At 36.4% G+C, this 17,310-nt stretch overlaps 1 protein-coding gene across 3 annotated transcripts; it reads left to right on the top strand.

Moving 5' to 3' along the window:
* Window positions 1–12,759: 12,759 nt before the first annotated feature.
* LOC114820320 (uncharacterized) lies at window positions 12,760–16,883 on the top strand. 3 transcript variants are annotated; one of them, XM_029090879.2, is made up of 3 exons: window positions 12,760–13,221; window positions 13,990–15,863; window positions 16,423–16,883. In XM_029090879.2, the coding sequence occupies exons 2-3, from the start codon at window positions 14,130–14,132 to the stop codon at window positions 16,618–16,620; spliced, it is 1,932 nt and encodes a 643-aa protein (XP_028946712.2). In that variant the 5' UTR covers window positions 12,760–13,221; window positions 13,990–14,129; the 3' UTR covers window positions 16,621–16,883. The 3 variants fall into 3 exon arrangements, with proteins under 3 accessions (XP_028946712.2, XP_028946713.2, XP_028946714.2); XM_029090880.2 differs by lacking the exon at window positions 12,760–13,221 and adding an exon at window positions 13,309–13,588; XM_029090881.2 differs by lacking the exon at window positions 12,760–13,221 and adding an exon at window positions 13,685–13,815.
* Window positions 16,884–17,310: the final 427 nt, after the last annotated feature.

The raw sequence follows: 17,310 nt of genomic DNA, 5'->3' as shown, positions 1-17,310 counted from the left end.
AATAACAAGATACGTAATTAAAAGTGAAATTTCGGGGATGAGATTTCACAGCAAAACATTAGGCTACCTCTAGCCCAAAAAGCATTGGGTCCCACGAAAAAAGTAGCTGCCATGTGAGCCAAATTTTGTCACTCTCCACCCACTTGCAAATACACTTATACTTTCATTTTATTTGTATTTTTTAATTTCTTTTTCTTTACATATTTTTATTCCAAAGGTCATCCTCCATTTTATCTGTATGTTTAATGCTTAAGACATAAAATGACATAAGATGCTCTACTAAAAGGGTTTACTTTTATTAATTTCTATATAAAAACACACTACATATTAAAATGACTTTAGGGGTGCATTTGTTTGTGTTGGAAATGTGCCCTAAAGCCAATCATGTGATGATACTTTACGGACATTTCACATGTTAAACTAATCCAGTTTAACATATAAAGGGCATAAATTATTGTTTGAGCCGTCTCATATAAATGTTATATGCTTAAACGATAAAGTCCAAGGAATATGTGATTGGGAGAATGTAATCTAATGAAGTTAGATTCATGAGACCATTCTTTCGTAGACACATCCTAAACGTTCCTGATCATAGGATTGCCAATTGGGCGTTGACAGTCCGTTAAGATCAGTACGTACTATGTCTTCTCTCAGGGAGAGTGATTAGTCTCTAGTTATTGGTGTGTGTGACATCAAGACAAGTACGGTAGGTGCTCAATAGAGAATGAGTTCACTGAACGTGATCAACGAAGAGTTCTTATATTCCATGTCACATGAGAACTCATGGTTGGGATAATGCAAAGTAGTCCTTTGACCTGAGGCATCACAGTTGTCTTGTGGTTAAGTCCTTGATCTTTGATTATGTCAAAGTCACCCCCTCGGGGTGTCCACGACATCGTTGGGGTTAAGCCACTTAGCTATGGAGACAAGTGAATGCGCAACAAGGGATCTCTAACCTTCAAACAGTTGAGGGAGAATACTCTATGATATGATTTGGAATCTCTGGCCAGAGTATGAATGAGATTAGGGAATGCGTTCCAAATCACATTCAAGGAAATCATATAAGCACACGAATCATATTGGATAGTAGACATGAATAAATAAACTATCATACCAAACAATGTGGACAAGAGTATTAGATTAGAGAAGGACCGTATTGCATTTGTAATCCCAAACTGAATAGGTTCTCTATCCTCTTCTGATTAGCTTGGGTAACCATGATATGCTGCTAGGTGTTACTCATGGTTTGTGGAAGCCCTAAACGTGTGTAATCACTAAAGGGAGAATTGAAAATAGTTTCAATTCACAATCGATGTAAAATGGTTTTAATCGCCCACTACCTCGCTAAAAGGAACCTAATGGATCGCACACCATAAAAGGTGGAGATTGAAGATTAAACGGAAATGAGTAAGAATGATTAAATGGTTTAATCATTTAATTATGGCAAGGATTAATTAATATGTTAATTAATCAAACGAATAAGTTCGTTAAAGACTTCGGGATAGTTTTGGACCTTAAGGCCCAATGGGCTTCGAACGTCAAGCCCATTAACTTAAGTTGTATGACAATTTAATGAATGAAGATTCATTAAAGCCCAAAAGCCCAAAATCCCCTAAATGGCCGGCCATGATGAAATGAATTAGGGTTTTGGTTGTTTAGGTCACTTAAAGAAGTGACTATATAAATGATTTTATAACCAAATATTCATTAAGTGTTAAAAGGGTTTATTTTGGGGGAAAATTGGTGAGAATTGTCTCTCCATTTTCTCTCTAAAGAGGCCAACACCTTGGAGGGTACATTTAGCAATCCTACTACTCCAAGGTCACTCATTTCTTCTACAATCAAACCTTGGTGAAGAGACTTAGAGGTTCCCTATTTTGGGAACTTGGAGAAACCTATTTTTCCATCCAAATCCATGGATCTAAGAAGCAAGGAATGAAGGCCCTATCTCTTTGGGTGATTAGCCTTTGCTTATGCAAAGAGGAATCTACAAAGGTAATAATTTCAACTCACTTTGTTTTGAGTTGATTATTGGTTCACCAATCTACTAGGCTTTGAATTTCATGGTAATGTTTTGTTTTTGAGTACATGCAAGCATGATTCCGCCTTTAATTGTTAATTGCATGCCATATGATGTTGCTTAAATGAACATGTTTTTCAAAATAAATCCTTCAAGTGGTATCAGAGCCTAGGTCTAGTAGTTGGTGAATCCTTTTGGGTTTTGTAGTTCATAAGTTTATGATTTAAAAGTTGTAATTGTTACAAGCTTTGTTCTTGCTTCTTTGAATGTAAATTTTGTTTGAAAATTTGCCATCTCAAATGTTGTAGATGTAGTTCATATGAGCATGAATATTGGAGCTAAAATTTGGTGTCATGATTTTGGGGATTTTCGGCCAAATCCAAAGGGTGATTTTTTGGGTTCATGTTTGTCTTGTTAAAATGGTTTTAAGGTGACTTTTGGAACCCCTAAGTACCATAGGATGTTAGCCTCATTTTGAATGATAAAAATTTGAGTTTTATTGCATGAAAACATTCATGGAGCTCTTATGGGTTTTCATGGATGTTCTTCATATGTTCTTGATGTTCTTGCCAAGAACACAAAGGTTTGTGTTTTGATTCAAAGTTTTGATTTATTTCATAAAGTTTATGATATATGTTTTTCAAATGATTTATCATGTATTTAAAGTGTTAAATATTTGTATAAATGATGATGGAAACATCAATCATCAAAACATATATTATTTTTATGAAAGTATTTAAAGTGTTAAATATTTGTATAAATGATGAAAGAAATATCAATCATCAAAACATATATTATTTTTATGAAAGGTGAAAGCACTACTTGATTGTTTTTGACAAAACTAATAAATCAAAACACCCACCACTCCTTTTTATCCCTAAAAACCGGCCACCCTAATAAAATAGGGTAATTTTGGGGCTTTTATGCAATTACATAAAGTTTTGATACTTTTGTGTATTTGTACTTTGACCCGAAAGTTTACGTTTTGACGTTAAGGCCTAAAAACGCTAAAGGACAAATTGTTTTGCTCCTTTAATGAAGTTTTTGAATTTATTTAAATTTTGGGTTCTAGTTGTATTTACATGAAGTAGTGACTTTTGTTTTTTTACAAAGTGACCCCAAAAGTTTATGTTTTCGCAATATGGCCCAAAAAGTTGTGGTTATTGCATGATGGCCCAAATAGGATGAGAACAAAATTGTTTTGTCTCTTTAAATGAGAATTGGATTTTCATTTTGTTTAGCTCCACTTAAATCAATTTTATGGATACAAAAACCAAATGAAAATGTTGCATTCAATTAATTAGTTAAAACGTTAATTAATTAAAGGATGATTATGAACCTAAGCCTAATATAATTGAGCTATGTGAAAGGCGTTTCAAATTTGTTTGAACCATGGGAATGTGTAGATTAGATTTTGGTTGTAATTTGATTTGATCAAATGTTGTAAAAGGGCATAAGTCCTTCTTTACTTTAAGGTAATTTGTTTTATGCAAATGTTGTAATGAGCATAAGCTCATCCTTTACTTTGAAGTATTTCTTTCTTGCTTTATATGATATGCATGAAAATGAAGTAATTGGGTCCAACGCCCCTAAGACAACACGCCTTAATGTGATTAAACGCGTAACTAAAATCAATCTCCATCCCTAGACCGAGATTCAACACAAGGCTCGTGTTGAATCTAAACAAAGGTTCATAGTCATCCTAAGGCCCTAAGGCAACTATATAGTCCATCAAATGAATGCAAACCTTATGTTAGTAGTAACATATACTCTTGCTTTAAAAACCGTTTTAAAAGCATAGTGGGAGTATTATGTACAACTAAAACAATCATATGGACCAATAGTTGTAATAGGACCAAAATTGTTTTAATAGAGATTAAAATGTATATTGATATGTGATGAGACCTAAAACCCTCAACCAAACCAATATTAAGTTGAAAGCGTGAGAGTGCTTAGAACATTCTTTCGTGGCCTTCCACCATGGTAGTTCCAATCGTTTATGACTTGTACACCGGCTTCACCCTATCATGGGGAAGTACAAAGTGCATGCTTATACTCAGGAGGAGTCTATATACATATGATGAGGTGAGTGTAGGCAACGAGGATGGCCAATATCGTATCATCGTGAGGCTATTCTTGAAACCCTTCATGAACTAAGCATGGTGGGAATGACTTAACTAAGTGCAATGGAACCAATATCATATCATTGTGAGGTGACATTCTCTAGAGGCCAAATAAGATGGGTACTTGCATTAGTTGCAAATGAGTAAGCGTACTCTCTCATTATTATTAATGCTAGCCAATATCATATCATTGTGAGGTGGACTTGGTAGTAGTGAGCCTCCCATAACCTACTAAGAGTTTCATCCAAAACTCTCGAATTCCAATGAGGGATATGGAATTTGCCAAAAATAGTAGGTGATGCTATTTGATTTAAAGACCCGAATCAAATGGCTTAAAATCAATCAATTTATATACGTTATGTATTTGTTTACCAATATATTTGCAAACGCTATCCAACACTTGACAAATAAAAGCCGAACGTTTAGTTTACGGACTTGGTACTACAAAACCATAGATTGTCTTTAATGGCTTGTAAATGTACCTAAGTAGTCTCATCCTCACAATCTTCCTATTGATAATGTATCATTAGAAGAATATGTTAGAAAAGGTCTATCATAGAGAGGACAACACTTTTAATGTCATAATTCTTCAATTACAAATTGTTGTATGAAGAAATAAGAGTTGCTTTGAACAACCCTTAGTCAATACAAACACTTAGTGCTTATTTCTTTGTTAATTGAACAAAGAACTTGAGAAGTAAGCACAAGGGCATGGACACTTTATGTGCCATGATTCTTCACTTACAAATTGTTGTATGAAGAAATGAGAGTTGCCTTGTACAACTCTTGAAAGTTTGTAATTATGTTTAGAACATAATGGTTGGTTGACAAAAATAGTCCATTAACATGGACTTATGATGATTTTGAATCATTGAGTGTTGAAGTGTTAAACCACTTAACGAGACGGAAACTAGGCAAGGACTTCACCTTTGTTTCCCTATCCTAATGGTTCACTAAGTTTATGGTAAACTATGTAGTGAACAATAACCACATACTCTCCAAATTGTTTGATGTGTATAACACAATTGAAAAAGGTTTCAAGAGAGATAGTGGGAGTTTAGGGACCATGACTAATGTAGTCAAAGGTGAAAGTCAAATAAAGAAGATAAATAACTCCAAGGGAACAAACTTTCTTTATGAAAGGATGGACATTGGAAGGGGTATTTGCAAGAAATGTCTTGCAAGTGTCAAGAACACACCTTTCGAAGGTGTTGTAAATTGTTCTTGAATAGTTCAAAACAGTTGGTTCTTCTACTTGAATGTATGATTCCGTATTAGTAACTATGTTTTACAAATCGTTGTAAAAGTGTGACTAATAAGAAGTAGAAGATATATGAGAGAAGAAAAGGTGCTTCACATACGGAACGTGAATAAGATATAGATCTCTGCGAAAGCAGATAGTACTTACTTCCTCATATGAACTACCAAAGAAATTGGATTATAGTAATCTAATTGATTGTCTCTATAGTAGAGATGATATGGTAGTGTTAACTGTTTAGAATATAATGATGCTTAAAACCCAAAAGGTTGCAAGGTAGTGACTAATCCCAACTAAATTGTGATACCTCTAAAACATAAGTTACGAGTTGGTGAAACAAGGATGCTTTGGATCGTTAGATCCGGATCCAATACCTTCTTGTTAAAATTGTATAGAGGCGAAATGTTCGAATCTTTATTCTTTTGGAAAGAAGAAAGAATCACAAAGTTGTTGAGGTTAATTCACTTAGATGTTAGTGGCACTTGTCCACAAACATAATACTACTCATGTTGGATAACATTCACCGAAGATCACTCTCGGTTGGACTATAGTTTATTTTGAATAAACACAAGTCCGAATACTTTGCAAAATGTTTCAAAGAATTCAAGACATGTAAATAGATGAGTAAGATATCTAAAGTATTTACCTCCTTAGATTTGATCCAAGGAAAGGTAACACTTTAGATGAGTTTCCTTGAAAGATATCAAGGAAAATAACATCATAAGATAATGTATTTCTCCATTAGGAGAAGAACGAACTTGAATAAGATTTAGTTCGTTAAATGTTATCTATTACCCATATATAGGATATATACTTCTAAAACAATATGATTGTCGATGAGAAGATCTTCCAATATTTTCATGACTCCATAAGATGTAGTTGGAAAAGAAAGACAAATCTTAAGCATGTTAAAGATTTGGGGTTGTGTGCTAATAAGCAATATTTGTTTGATAACAATCTTGTAGGATATCCTTAAAATAACTTTTGGATATCGCTTCTATAAACCAACTAACAAATGTTGTTTTGTTGGGTAGTTCATTGTAATTCTACAATGTGATTTGTCTAAAAGCAAATGAACGAGAGATAGAACTCAAAGAATGGGTTCTTTGAGAGATAAGATAGTAATCAACAAATATAACAACCTAGTTCCTATACCACAAGCTCCAAGGTAGTCGATAAGAATGAAAATCCTTATGACTACATTGAGTGCATATACGATATATACTCAAGGAAATGGTAAAGTACCATTTGACTCGAAATAATGAAACCTTCATAGCTAATTGGTAGCTTAAGGTAACTACAATCAAAGAGAATGGTTGACTTTGAAGAAACCATCTTTGAGATAGGCTTGGTTTCAATTAATTCGAAGATTGCTAGCTACAACTAAAATGGTGATTCAATGTTTTGACATAATATGGGTTTCCGAAACCATTATTAAGATAGTCTTGATAATATATGTCCAAAACTATAAATCACAAGACATGTAAGTTGTAGAGATCCATCCATCATGGATCTTAGCAAGTTAGTGGGAGATATTTGCATTTTATGAGGAAAAAAGGATCAAATCGTTTGATTTCTCATCAAGATGTAAATGAATCTTTTGTTTACGAGTTTTACAAAAGATTAGTGGGAGTTAATCATGTTCCTAAAATTTAAGTATATATGATATATTAATTTTGGAAATGAAAAGAATGCTTCTTCGTTAAAGTTATGACTTTAATACATTATATGAAGATAGAATGTATATGGGAGATATAGTCTATATACATGGGATGGAAATCTATAATGATATATTTCATGATATAATTGGATTATATCAATCCCTAATAATAGACAATGGATGCTAGGAAGTTTCTCATATGATGATAAACTTCAATAAGAAGGACGATTATAGTGAGACTAGCAAGTTGCCCTTCTCAAAGGGAACGTACCCTTTGACTCCCATAGAAATAATGCGTAAATTGAATCCTTTATGCATAAGCAGAAAGGTGATTTATGTATTTCATATTGTATGAAAAACATTGATATGAGTTGTACCTAGAACGGTACAAGACGATATCAATGCAAGCCCAGGATCAGAACCATGGCAACTGTCAAGTGAGTCCTTAAGTATTTAAGAAATACTTAAGGATAGATTCCTTAAAGAATGAGGAAGAATTAGAGTAACGTAATGGAAGCGTAAATGTATTAGATTATGAATCTGATCCATCATTGGATGTTTCTTCATTATGAATGAAGAGATAAACAAATATCTCTTTATTATGACTAAAGAGATATTTGGATGGAAACATTAAAGTAATGACTTTAGTGTGTTCCATTATGAATGCAAGATATATTGCCATATAGAAGTTTACAACACAAATGAGAGACTGAACCACATGATTAAGAATCATGTATAATGGTGACGTCGTTATTCTCAAGGTTACTTCTGTGGATAACACATATAGATATCCACTGCCTAGGCCTACTATTCAGCCATTTATGAAATGACTACAGAAGAGGTATCATCAAGATGACCAAGCTGATTGGCTCTAGTGCAAGTGGGAGATTGTTGGAAATGTGCCCTAAAGCCAATCATGTGATGATACTTTACGGACATTTCACATGTTAAACTAATCCAGTTTAACATATAAAGGGCATAAATTATTGTTTGAGCCGTCTCATATAAATGTTATATGCTTAAACGATAAAGTCCAAGGAATATGTGATTGGGAGAATGTAATCTAATGAAGTTAGATTCATGAGACCATTCTTTCGTAGACACATCCTAAACGTTCCTGATCATAGGATTGCCAATTGGGCGTTGACAGTCCGTTAAGATCAGTACGTACTATGTCTTCTCTCAGGGAGAGTGATTAGTCTCTAGTTATTGGTGTGTGTGACATCAAGACAAGTACGGTAGGTGCTCAATAGAGAATGAGTTCACTGAACGTGATCAACGAAGAGTTCTTATATTCCATGTCACATGAGAACTCATGGTTGGGATAATGCAAAGTAGTCCTTTGACCTGAGGCATCACAGTTGTCTTGTGGTTAAGTCCTTGATCTTTGATTATGTCAAAGTCACCCCCTCGGGGTGTCCACGACATCGTTGGGGTTAAGCCACTTAGCTATGGAGACAAGTGAATGCGCAACAAGGGATCTCTAACCTTCAAACAGTTGAGGGAGAATACTCTATGATATGATTTGGAATCTCTGGCCAGAGTATGAATGAGATTAGGGAATGCGTTCCAAATCACATTCAAGGAAATCATATAAGCACACGAATCATATTGGATAGTAGACATGAATAAATAAACTATCATACCAAACAATGTGGACAAGAGTATTAGATTAGAGAAGGACCGTATTGCATTTGTAATCCCAAACTGAATAGGTTCTCTATCCTCTTCTGATTAGCTTGGGTAACCATGATATGCTGCTAGGTGTTACTCATGGTTTGTGGAAGCCCTAAACGTGTGTAATCACTAAAGGGAGAATTGAAAATAGTTTCAATTCACAATCGATGTAAAATGGTTTTAATCGCCCACTACCTCGCTAAAAGGAACCTAATGGATCGCACACCATAAAAGGTGGAGATTGAAGATTAAACGGAAATGAGTAAGAATGATTAAATGGTTTAATCATTTAATTATGGCAAGGATTAATTAATATGTTAATTAATCAAACGAATAAGTTCGTTAAAGACTTCGGGATAGTTTTGGACCTTAAGGCCCAATGGGCTTCGAACGTCAAGCCCATTAACTTAAGTTGTATGACAATTTAATGAATGAAGATTCATTAAAGCCCAAAAGCCCAAAATCCCCTAAATGGCCGGCCATGATGAAATGAATTAGGGTTTTGGTTGTTTAGGTCACTTAAAGAAGTGACTATATAAATGATTTTATAACCAAATATTCATTAAGTGTTAAAAGGGTTTATTTTGGGGGAAAATTGGTGAGAATTGTCTCTCCATTTTCTCTCTAAAGAGGCCAACACCTTGGAGGGTACATCTAGCAATCCTACTACTCCAATGTCACTCATTTCTTCTACAATCAAACCTTGGTGAAGAGACTTAGAGGTTCCCTATTTTGGGAACTTGGAGAAACCTATTTTTCCATCCAAATCCATGGATCTAAGAAGCAAGGAATGAAGGCCCTATCTCTTTGGGTGATTAGCCTTTGCTTATGCAAAGAGGAATCTACAAAGGTAATAATTTCAACTCACTTTGTTTTGAGTTGATTATTGGTTCACCAATCTACTAGGCTTTGAATTTCATGGTAATGTTTTGTTTTTGAGTACATGCAAGCATGATTCCGCCTTTAATTGTTAATTGCATGCCATATGATGTTGCTTAAATGAACATGTTTTTCAAAATAAATCCTTCAGTTTGGCCTCACTAACTCTCACTGGATTAGACTAGACTATCTATTAGTGACTAAGTTTAATGAGACTAAAATGGACTCGCATGGACTACCTATTAGTGTAGTTCAATGTTTGTTACATAGTGGGACTAAGTTTAATGAGACTAAACGGGACTCGCATGGACTAATGGACTCGCTAGAAGTTCTTAGCGAGAGCCTCGATGGGGAGGGGACTCTAAGACCGCGTTCTTTCTCTACACTCTTCCGCTAAGGCCATCTCCAACTGATCCGGCTAGAAGGTCAGAGGGCCGAAAATAGCCCGAAGTGACATGAAAACCATCTTCAACCGAGGGCTAGGCCAAAGGGCTCGTGGGCTCCATAGAGCCAAAAAGGAGAAAAGGGTCAACCAGCTGGCCCAAATGAGTCAGCCAGCTAGCCCCGGGTCGAGCCATAAATTTGAAATGAACGGTTAGCTGACGTTAGTTACCGTTGGATTTGAAATTTTTTTTTATTGGGCCAATTTTTTTTTTAAAATGTTTAATTATAGGCTGAGAAATGTATGATTAGTTCAATGTTGGGGTGTTCCTTTTATAAGCCTGTTTGCTTGCTCAATTCTCTCCCACAGCCGATGTGGGACTTCAACACTTAAAGGCAACGTTTTGCCGCAAGAGTTGCTACTCGTGAATCATCTCTAGACTTGAACTAACATTTAGCATTATTTGGGGTTATATATACATATATTTGTGGATCATCTCGTGACTTGAACTAACAGCAGTTGTTTACCTCTGAATATCATCCTACAATGGCGGATGATGATGATGATTTTAGACTTTAAATTTAAGTTGTGTAGTTTTTAAATTTAAGTTGTAGTTTTTAAATTTAAGTTGTAATTTTTAAATTTAAATAGTAAATTATGTTTGGCCCTCGATTGGAGATGGTTTTTTTTTTGTCACAAATGAAAGTCCTCCAAAGTTGTGATTAGAGCCTCCAGAAGTACGATTGAAGTTATTAAAGTTGCCTCTGTAATTTCGCCGATAGTTGCCACGAGAGTTATTGCCTTGAAAGTGACCTTTGCCACGATAGTGAGTGCCATGAGAATTGTGTGAAGCATAACCTTGTGGTGTAGGAAGAAGGGGGGCTTGAGGCTTAGAATATTGTTGCATAAGCTTGAAAGGGTTCAGAGACAGAAGAGGCAACAAACTTCTTTTTGCGATTCATAAGCACCTCTTTGTTAATCAACAATCCATGTAATTCATCCAGAGAGGTGGACGAGATACAGAGCATAATCGAGTCAATGAATGACTCATAATCATCAGAAAGGCCTTGTAGTGTGATCACAATCATATCACTTTCAGAGACTGGAGCTCTTGCAGCCATGGGTGCATCTGAAATGTTCTTGATGAGTTGAATGTACTTTGAAATAGGTAGATCGCCCTTCTGAATAAAATGAAGGATATATCGAAGCTGATGGATGTGAGCGGCCGTGACACCTTCGAAGTGTTGCTCAAGAGTGAGCCAAAGTTCACGAGATGATTTGACACCAACTGTGAAAGGGATAAGATCTTTCGAAAGTGTATAATTTAGCCAAATAAGGATATTTTGATCCTTTTCATACCACAAATCAAAGTCTGGATTTGGAATTCTAGTGTTCTTGCTAGATTCATCAAGAACAAATGGCGAAGGACAAACCTCAGAGCCATCAACAATTCCTGTAAGCTTATATCGACGAAAAATCGGGGCAAATAATGCATTCCAAATGAGGTAATTATCTCATTTGAGTTTTGTAGGAACCATACAACTTATATTCTGAATTGAAATTGAAGAAATTGAAGGAGAAGTAGGAACCGTAGCAAAATTAGGGTTCATCGGAGCAGAGTTTAGGGTAAGAACTTCAGGATTCGCTAGAGATGAGGTCGACGATATGTTTGGCCTATGACCTTCTGGCCCCTTTGGTTGGAGATGATAAGAAATATGGCTCTGCACTATTCATTAAAATATTAATTTCTTGGAGGGCTATAGGGCTAAAACGAGCCTTCTGGCGCTCATTCGGTTGGAGATGACCTGAGTCCTAGACCCTTTTCCGTGCCTCTTTCGTCTTCCTTCTTTTCCCTATTCTACCTCTTTCTCCTCCGACAAGATCCACATACCTCCATCCTCTTCGATCGTCGTGGGCATAGATAACCCCTTTCTTGAACTACTCCGGGCAAAGGCCATTGACTTGTCGACGGACCCCTCGCTTGCTCGTCTTCCTCCTGCATGTCAAAATCCAAGGTCTGCTTGAATTGATTTCACATTTTAGGAATTAGCCCAATTAATGTAAGGGCTGCAATGGAGGAGTTGTTGTTAGTTCTAATTTTTTTAATGGAGTTTGGGTTGCGATGTTGGTTGTGGGTTGTGAAGGAGGAGTCGGTAGGAAGATACCGGAATTAGATTTTATAATTTAAAAAATTAATTATTTTTTAATTATCATATCTCTTAGTTCGACACTGCATCAAACGTTTTACTAAGTTAGTCTAGCTTAATCTATTATAAGCCAGTCCAACTTAGTCTCTGAAGTTAGTTTAGTCTGAGATAATTCGGTGCAACAAACACATTAGAGACTTGAATCGAAAACATAAACAAAAAATATACTTAAATTTCAAGGGCATTACAATTTAGTTATGAGATGAAATGTTATCTTGTCTGATTTCAAAGGAATACCAACGGATGAGATTGAGATAAGAGAATCTAATATAACAAATTGTGATAAGAGAACCTAATCCAACGATTCATAACTGATTAAATTTAATTTTGTTTAGTAAATAGCCCCTCATTAAAAGAAGTTCTTTTATAGATCCTTAAAAATTCGTAAGTTCTAGGTTATATCCACCATTTTTCCACATACAAATCCCTTCACTAGGATGATCTAAGCATCTATTTTTGTCAACGTAGCGGCCTAGAAAATGCAAGAATATGGAGTGGGTCCTCCCACCTAGTTGAAAACCCGGGACTTTGGGGAAGAACTCAAACAAGTACCAAAATTCAACCCAGAAAACGTGGCTTACACATGAAACCCTTTTCAGTTGTAATTTTATTTTCATACCCCAAAACGAAAACATAGAAAAAGTTCAGTTTTTTCCACCCACGCCCACCATTTCCTTCTTTCTTTCTTCTATGGTTGCCTAAAACAGTTGGGCCATTTTTGTTGAAAAAAAAGAAGAGGATTCGGAACCTAGTGTTGTGTGAGACGTGTGAGAGCATTAGTGGCGGTGGTGGTGGCTCTTGGTTGTCTCTGCTTTTCCATGTGCATAGTTGGTTATTCTTTCACCTTTTAGACCCGAAAACGGGAACGCAGCTAGTTGGAGAGAAGACGCTATCGCCACTAGTTGCTAATGTGTTGCAAAAAAGCTGCTTTTTTTATCAGTCCTTTTGGGTGTTTGCTAATCTGTGCGCATTTGATTTCTGTGCTGCTCGGTTCTCCTCGGATCCAATTCATCAGGTAAGAGAGAAAAATTGTTCTTCTAGTTTTTTTATTGTATATTTTATAAATGGGTTGAACTTTTTCTTGGAGTGTCAGGAGTCGGTCAATTATGTTGTATGGCCACTTGGTGACTTTTTTTTATTTTAATAATAGGCAACTTTGAGGCTTTAATTGTGATTTTTGTAATATTATTTTTAATTTCCTTTCTGGGTTTTGTTTGTATGGAGGTAAGATGTGTAAAGATTGAATCTTTCTTTAGTCTTCTGTCTTCTTCCTCCTCAGTTCTTAGAGAAAGTGTACTGTTCTGGGCAGAGATAAAGAGAAATTAAACTATGAACAGCTGCAATTCAGGAGTTTAGTATTTTTGTTTTGATTGAATTAGAAGGTAAATTGTTGGGTTGGTGAGATTAAGTAGGTGGTAATTTTTGCTTTTTGTATTTCCATATGTGGTGTTTCTTGCTTTTTTACTGTTTTGGAGTAGGGAGAAAGTTGTGGGTGTTGATTGCATAACAAATAAATAAATAAAAATCTCCAAGCTTATTTTCTAAGATTGTGCTGGAGCCTTATGCTTCAAATTTCAGATTATGAAAACAATATCCCATCCCAAGCATGGTATTTGGCAACTTCCTTCAATTTCTGGATTTATTTCCAAAGTTTCTGAGTTGATGATAATTTGCTTGATATGCAGATATATTGGCTTTTGAAAAACTTCCGAATTTCCAATTGATTTCTTCTTACTTTTGCAAATTGATAGCTTATGCTTACCGCTTGTGTGTTTGTGTTCAGGTTTTCTTGTAAGATAAGACTTGGACCGAGAGCTGTTATATAGTGCGGTCCACCAACCAACCTATGTAATACAGTTCGAGGCAGGACATAGAGAAAGGTTTATCTGCCATTGATGTGTGCTATTTGATTGGGGTCGGCAGATGGATGATAAATTTGTAGATGCTCAGAAATACCACGCGGGACAAGAGGATTCATTGCATAGAGTGAGCGAGGAGCGGGAATTATCAGGAGAAGGTACTTTAAATTCGTCTGGCTCAAAATTGAAAAGGTTGGTCACTTGGTCAAATCCACAGCACGCACTAGTTTCAAATGTCAAGCGTTCGCAAATTAGTAAATGTTGCATAAAAGGTTCCTTGTTTCAAAGTGGTATCAGCTTTGACTGTAGGATTCCAAAGCATATACTGAGCTTAGATGAAAAATTTCGTCGTAAATGCATGGAATTGATTCATATTAGTGCATCCAAAGTAGCTCGATGTAATTCAGCTGTGAAATTGAGCTCTTCAAAGATCAGTGCTTTACACGAGCGCTTGAATGTTGCTGAAATTAGAAGTGGAGATACATGTAGTTCTGCTAGATTCGTGATTGAATGTCCATTGGAAGCTGGAGGTGGGAGTGTAGTAATAAGCCCTTCCGGACAGTGGATTGTAGGTAGAGTTATGGGGAGCAAGAGTATGACAAACATATTAAAGAGCCCTTTGTTTCACCAATTTGGGCCCTTAGGTGGCAATACAGACTTGAGAAGAATAGACTGCAATAATGACAAAGGCTCGATATGCTATGATTACACAGACTCACCTGGCGGATTTAGTTTCTCTTCGTCACCGATGCTAGAAAAGGAAAAACCAATTAAGGGAAGCCATAAAAATGAATTTGATGCCGGCCACAAAAGACTTGCTTCTATCTGCAGCACAAACTCAGCGTCATCTGATCAATCTTCTGCTTCTGCTCTCGCCACTGTCTCTCGGGGAATGCTTCAATGCACTTGGAAGGGAGGGAATCCTCATTTTGTTTTCTCCACGGATGAACAAAGGGAGGTCTATGTAGCCAACTTGTGGAAAGTCGAGTCTGAAGAGGATAAGACTCTGGACTATATATATTTGTTTCATTCAGGAAAGGGTGGGCAAAAGGACCATGAGATTCGTGATAGTGAGTCGCAACTTGTTGGTAAGATGAAAGTCAATAATTTGGTCTCCCTCTGCCCAAACAATTCAAAGATCATGGAGACTGAATTTGTTTTGTTTGGTGGTGGTATTGAGATACAAGCTTCTAGCCATAACCTCAGGAAGAGCAAGGGGTTATCAAAAAAGGTGGTTGAGGCGTTCAGGACAACTCACTCATCCAAACAAAGAACCATCCCCAAATTGAGTGGACCGTGTTCCATAATTGAAAATCCTTCTCAGGAGCCATGCCTTGATACAGGCAACAATCAAGATGCTCTAGGTGTGCCTAGCTTGTTAGAAGATCATCTCCCTCCAAATTTCGAATTGGCTTCCATTGTTGTGAAAGACCATCTCCCTGATGATCGAAAGGAGGAAGCTGGAGGTTGGGGTTTGAAATTTCTGAAGAAAGTTGGGAATAAGAAAATCAGTAACTCTGTGGAGGCTTCAGTACCTATCAAATGTTGTTGTAATAATAGTGATTTCTCTACCAGTATGGATGTCCTAGTCCCAGCAGGAATTCACAGTGGGCCAAGGACCAGAAATGGTGGTCCTTCAAGTCTTACTGAAAGATGGAGATCTGGTGGACAGTGTGACTGTGGAGGTTGGGATCTGGGGTGCCCGCTCACAGTACTCAAAACCAAATCAAGCAAAGAAGACATTTTGCCTCAGTCTGACATTCAGGAGGAGTGCAAGTCATTCGAGTTAAATAGAATGGTACGCCAATCTCCTATCTCCTCACTTTCCCTTTCCCCCCCCCCCCCCTCTCTTTTTGTTTATTACAATGTGAGATAGATCATTTATTGAGCTAGTATTAAAATTGACTTCATCTGTTCATCCATATATGTTGATAATTTTTGTGAATCCGGTCTTTAATCTGATAAGTTACTTTTCCGGTTCTAGTTGTCTTTCAGTTTCTCATGATAGACCTAATAATTTGAAAAGGTAATGCAATTTGAGAAAATGATATTGTTTTGGGCATAAGATAGATCCTGCGATATTGTATTTTGACTTGAAAAAGAAGAATGAAATGCTTTTATGAAATACATGATGGGAACTGAAACTTGGTATTTACTATTTCCGTGTGATGCTATGCTATTGCTATCTATGGTCTCTTCGAAGCCACACCATGTTAGCTGATGGTGAAAAGATTTCCCGAACTTGTCACATACCAACATCTATTCATGCTATTTCTGTCCTACTTTTAACTTTTGAGCAACTATGTAATAATCTGAATTATGCACTAAGATGCTTATCCTTCATTTCAATTCTTCAGGGTTCAGAGCATGGTCCTCCTGCATGGAGGATGTTGAATGTCCATGATGGTTTGTATTTTGTTCATTTTCAACCATCTCTGTCAACTCTGCAGTCTTTCGCAATTGCAGTAGCGATTATCCATGCACAGAGTCCAGCCCTCCGACCCAAATGTACAGGCGTTTTAAGTACCAAAGTCCAGGGTTTGAAAATTATGTAGTTTTTATAACTTTTACTTTACACAGCAGTCGGTAATTTACAATACAGATGTATTTAGGATTGAGATGATTTCTATTAAGTTTTATGGTTTTCAGTTAGCGTGATATAGTGATATCAGACAGTTTTCTGATTCTAGGTTAGTTGGCATTGGTTGGGATTTAGTCCTTGGTTTTTAGGCCACAAATCCTTGTAATCTGCTCCTTTTTATTGAATGTACGAGGTTGTGATATTAATTGAAGTGATGGCAAATCATCTTGAAGCCAATCTCAACTGGGATTTAATTTTGAATTTTCATTTTCTATGGAACTGTGGTCTTAACTTCCTTGCTCCGGTCGCCACTAGTTCGTTCAAGACCATCTTCTTACATGGAATGCATCATTCTGGTGCTCACAAAGTAAGTTTCTTTCATCTTTCTTCCTTCTGGTGCTTGTTTTCGTCAGGACATGTTTTAGTCAAAGAGCTTGCATTTGATGTATCAGATTCTCATGTAAAACAGTTTTTTCACCCACTAGGTATGCATCATATACTCAAAACTAGTTGTCTCACTTTAAATGTAGAGAGTGATAGAGATTGAAACAAAAGAATCTCAGTAGCCCTCTTCAAAATCACAAGTTAAAAGCGAAAAACACGCCAATTGGCTCTAACTATGGACCAGGCCGCTCATGGTGATTTGGCTTGTAGTGTTTATACA

This window comes from Malus domestica, chromosome 13 (genome assembly GCF_042453785.1).
Source record: "Malus domestica chromosome 13, GDT2T_hap1".
NCBI lineage: Eukaryota > Viridiplantae > Streptophyta > Magnoliopsida > Rosales > Rosaceae > Malus > Malus domestica.
The sequence above is the reverse complement of the archived record's forward strand: the minus strand, read 5'-3'. Positions and strand labels throughout refer to the sequence as shown.

Excerpts from the sequence above, each read along its gene's own strand:
- LOC114820320 (XM_029090879.2), top strand. The coding sequence starts at position 14,130 with ATGGATGATAAATTTGTAGATGCTCAGAAATACCACGCGGGACAAGAG. Across the intron at positions 15,864-16,422 it reads CATTCGAGTTAAATAGAATG|GGTTCAGAGCATGGTCCTCC; the intron begins GTACGCCAATCT and ends TCAATTCTTCAG.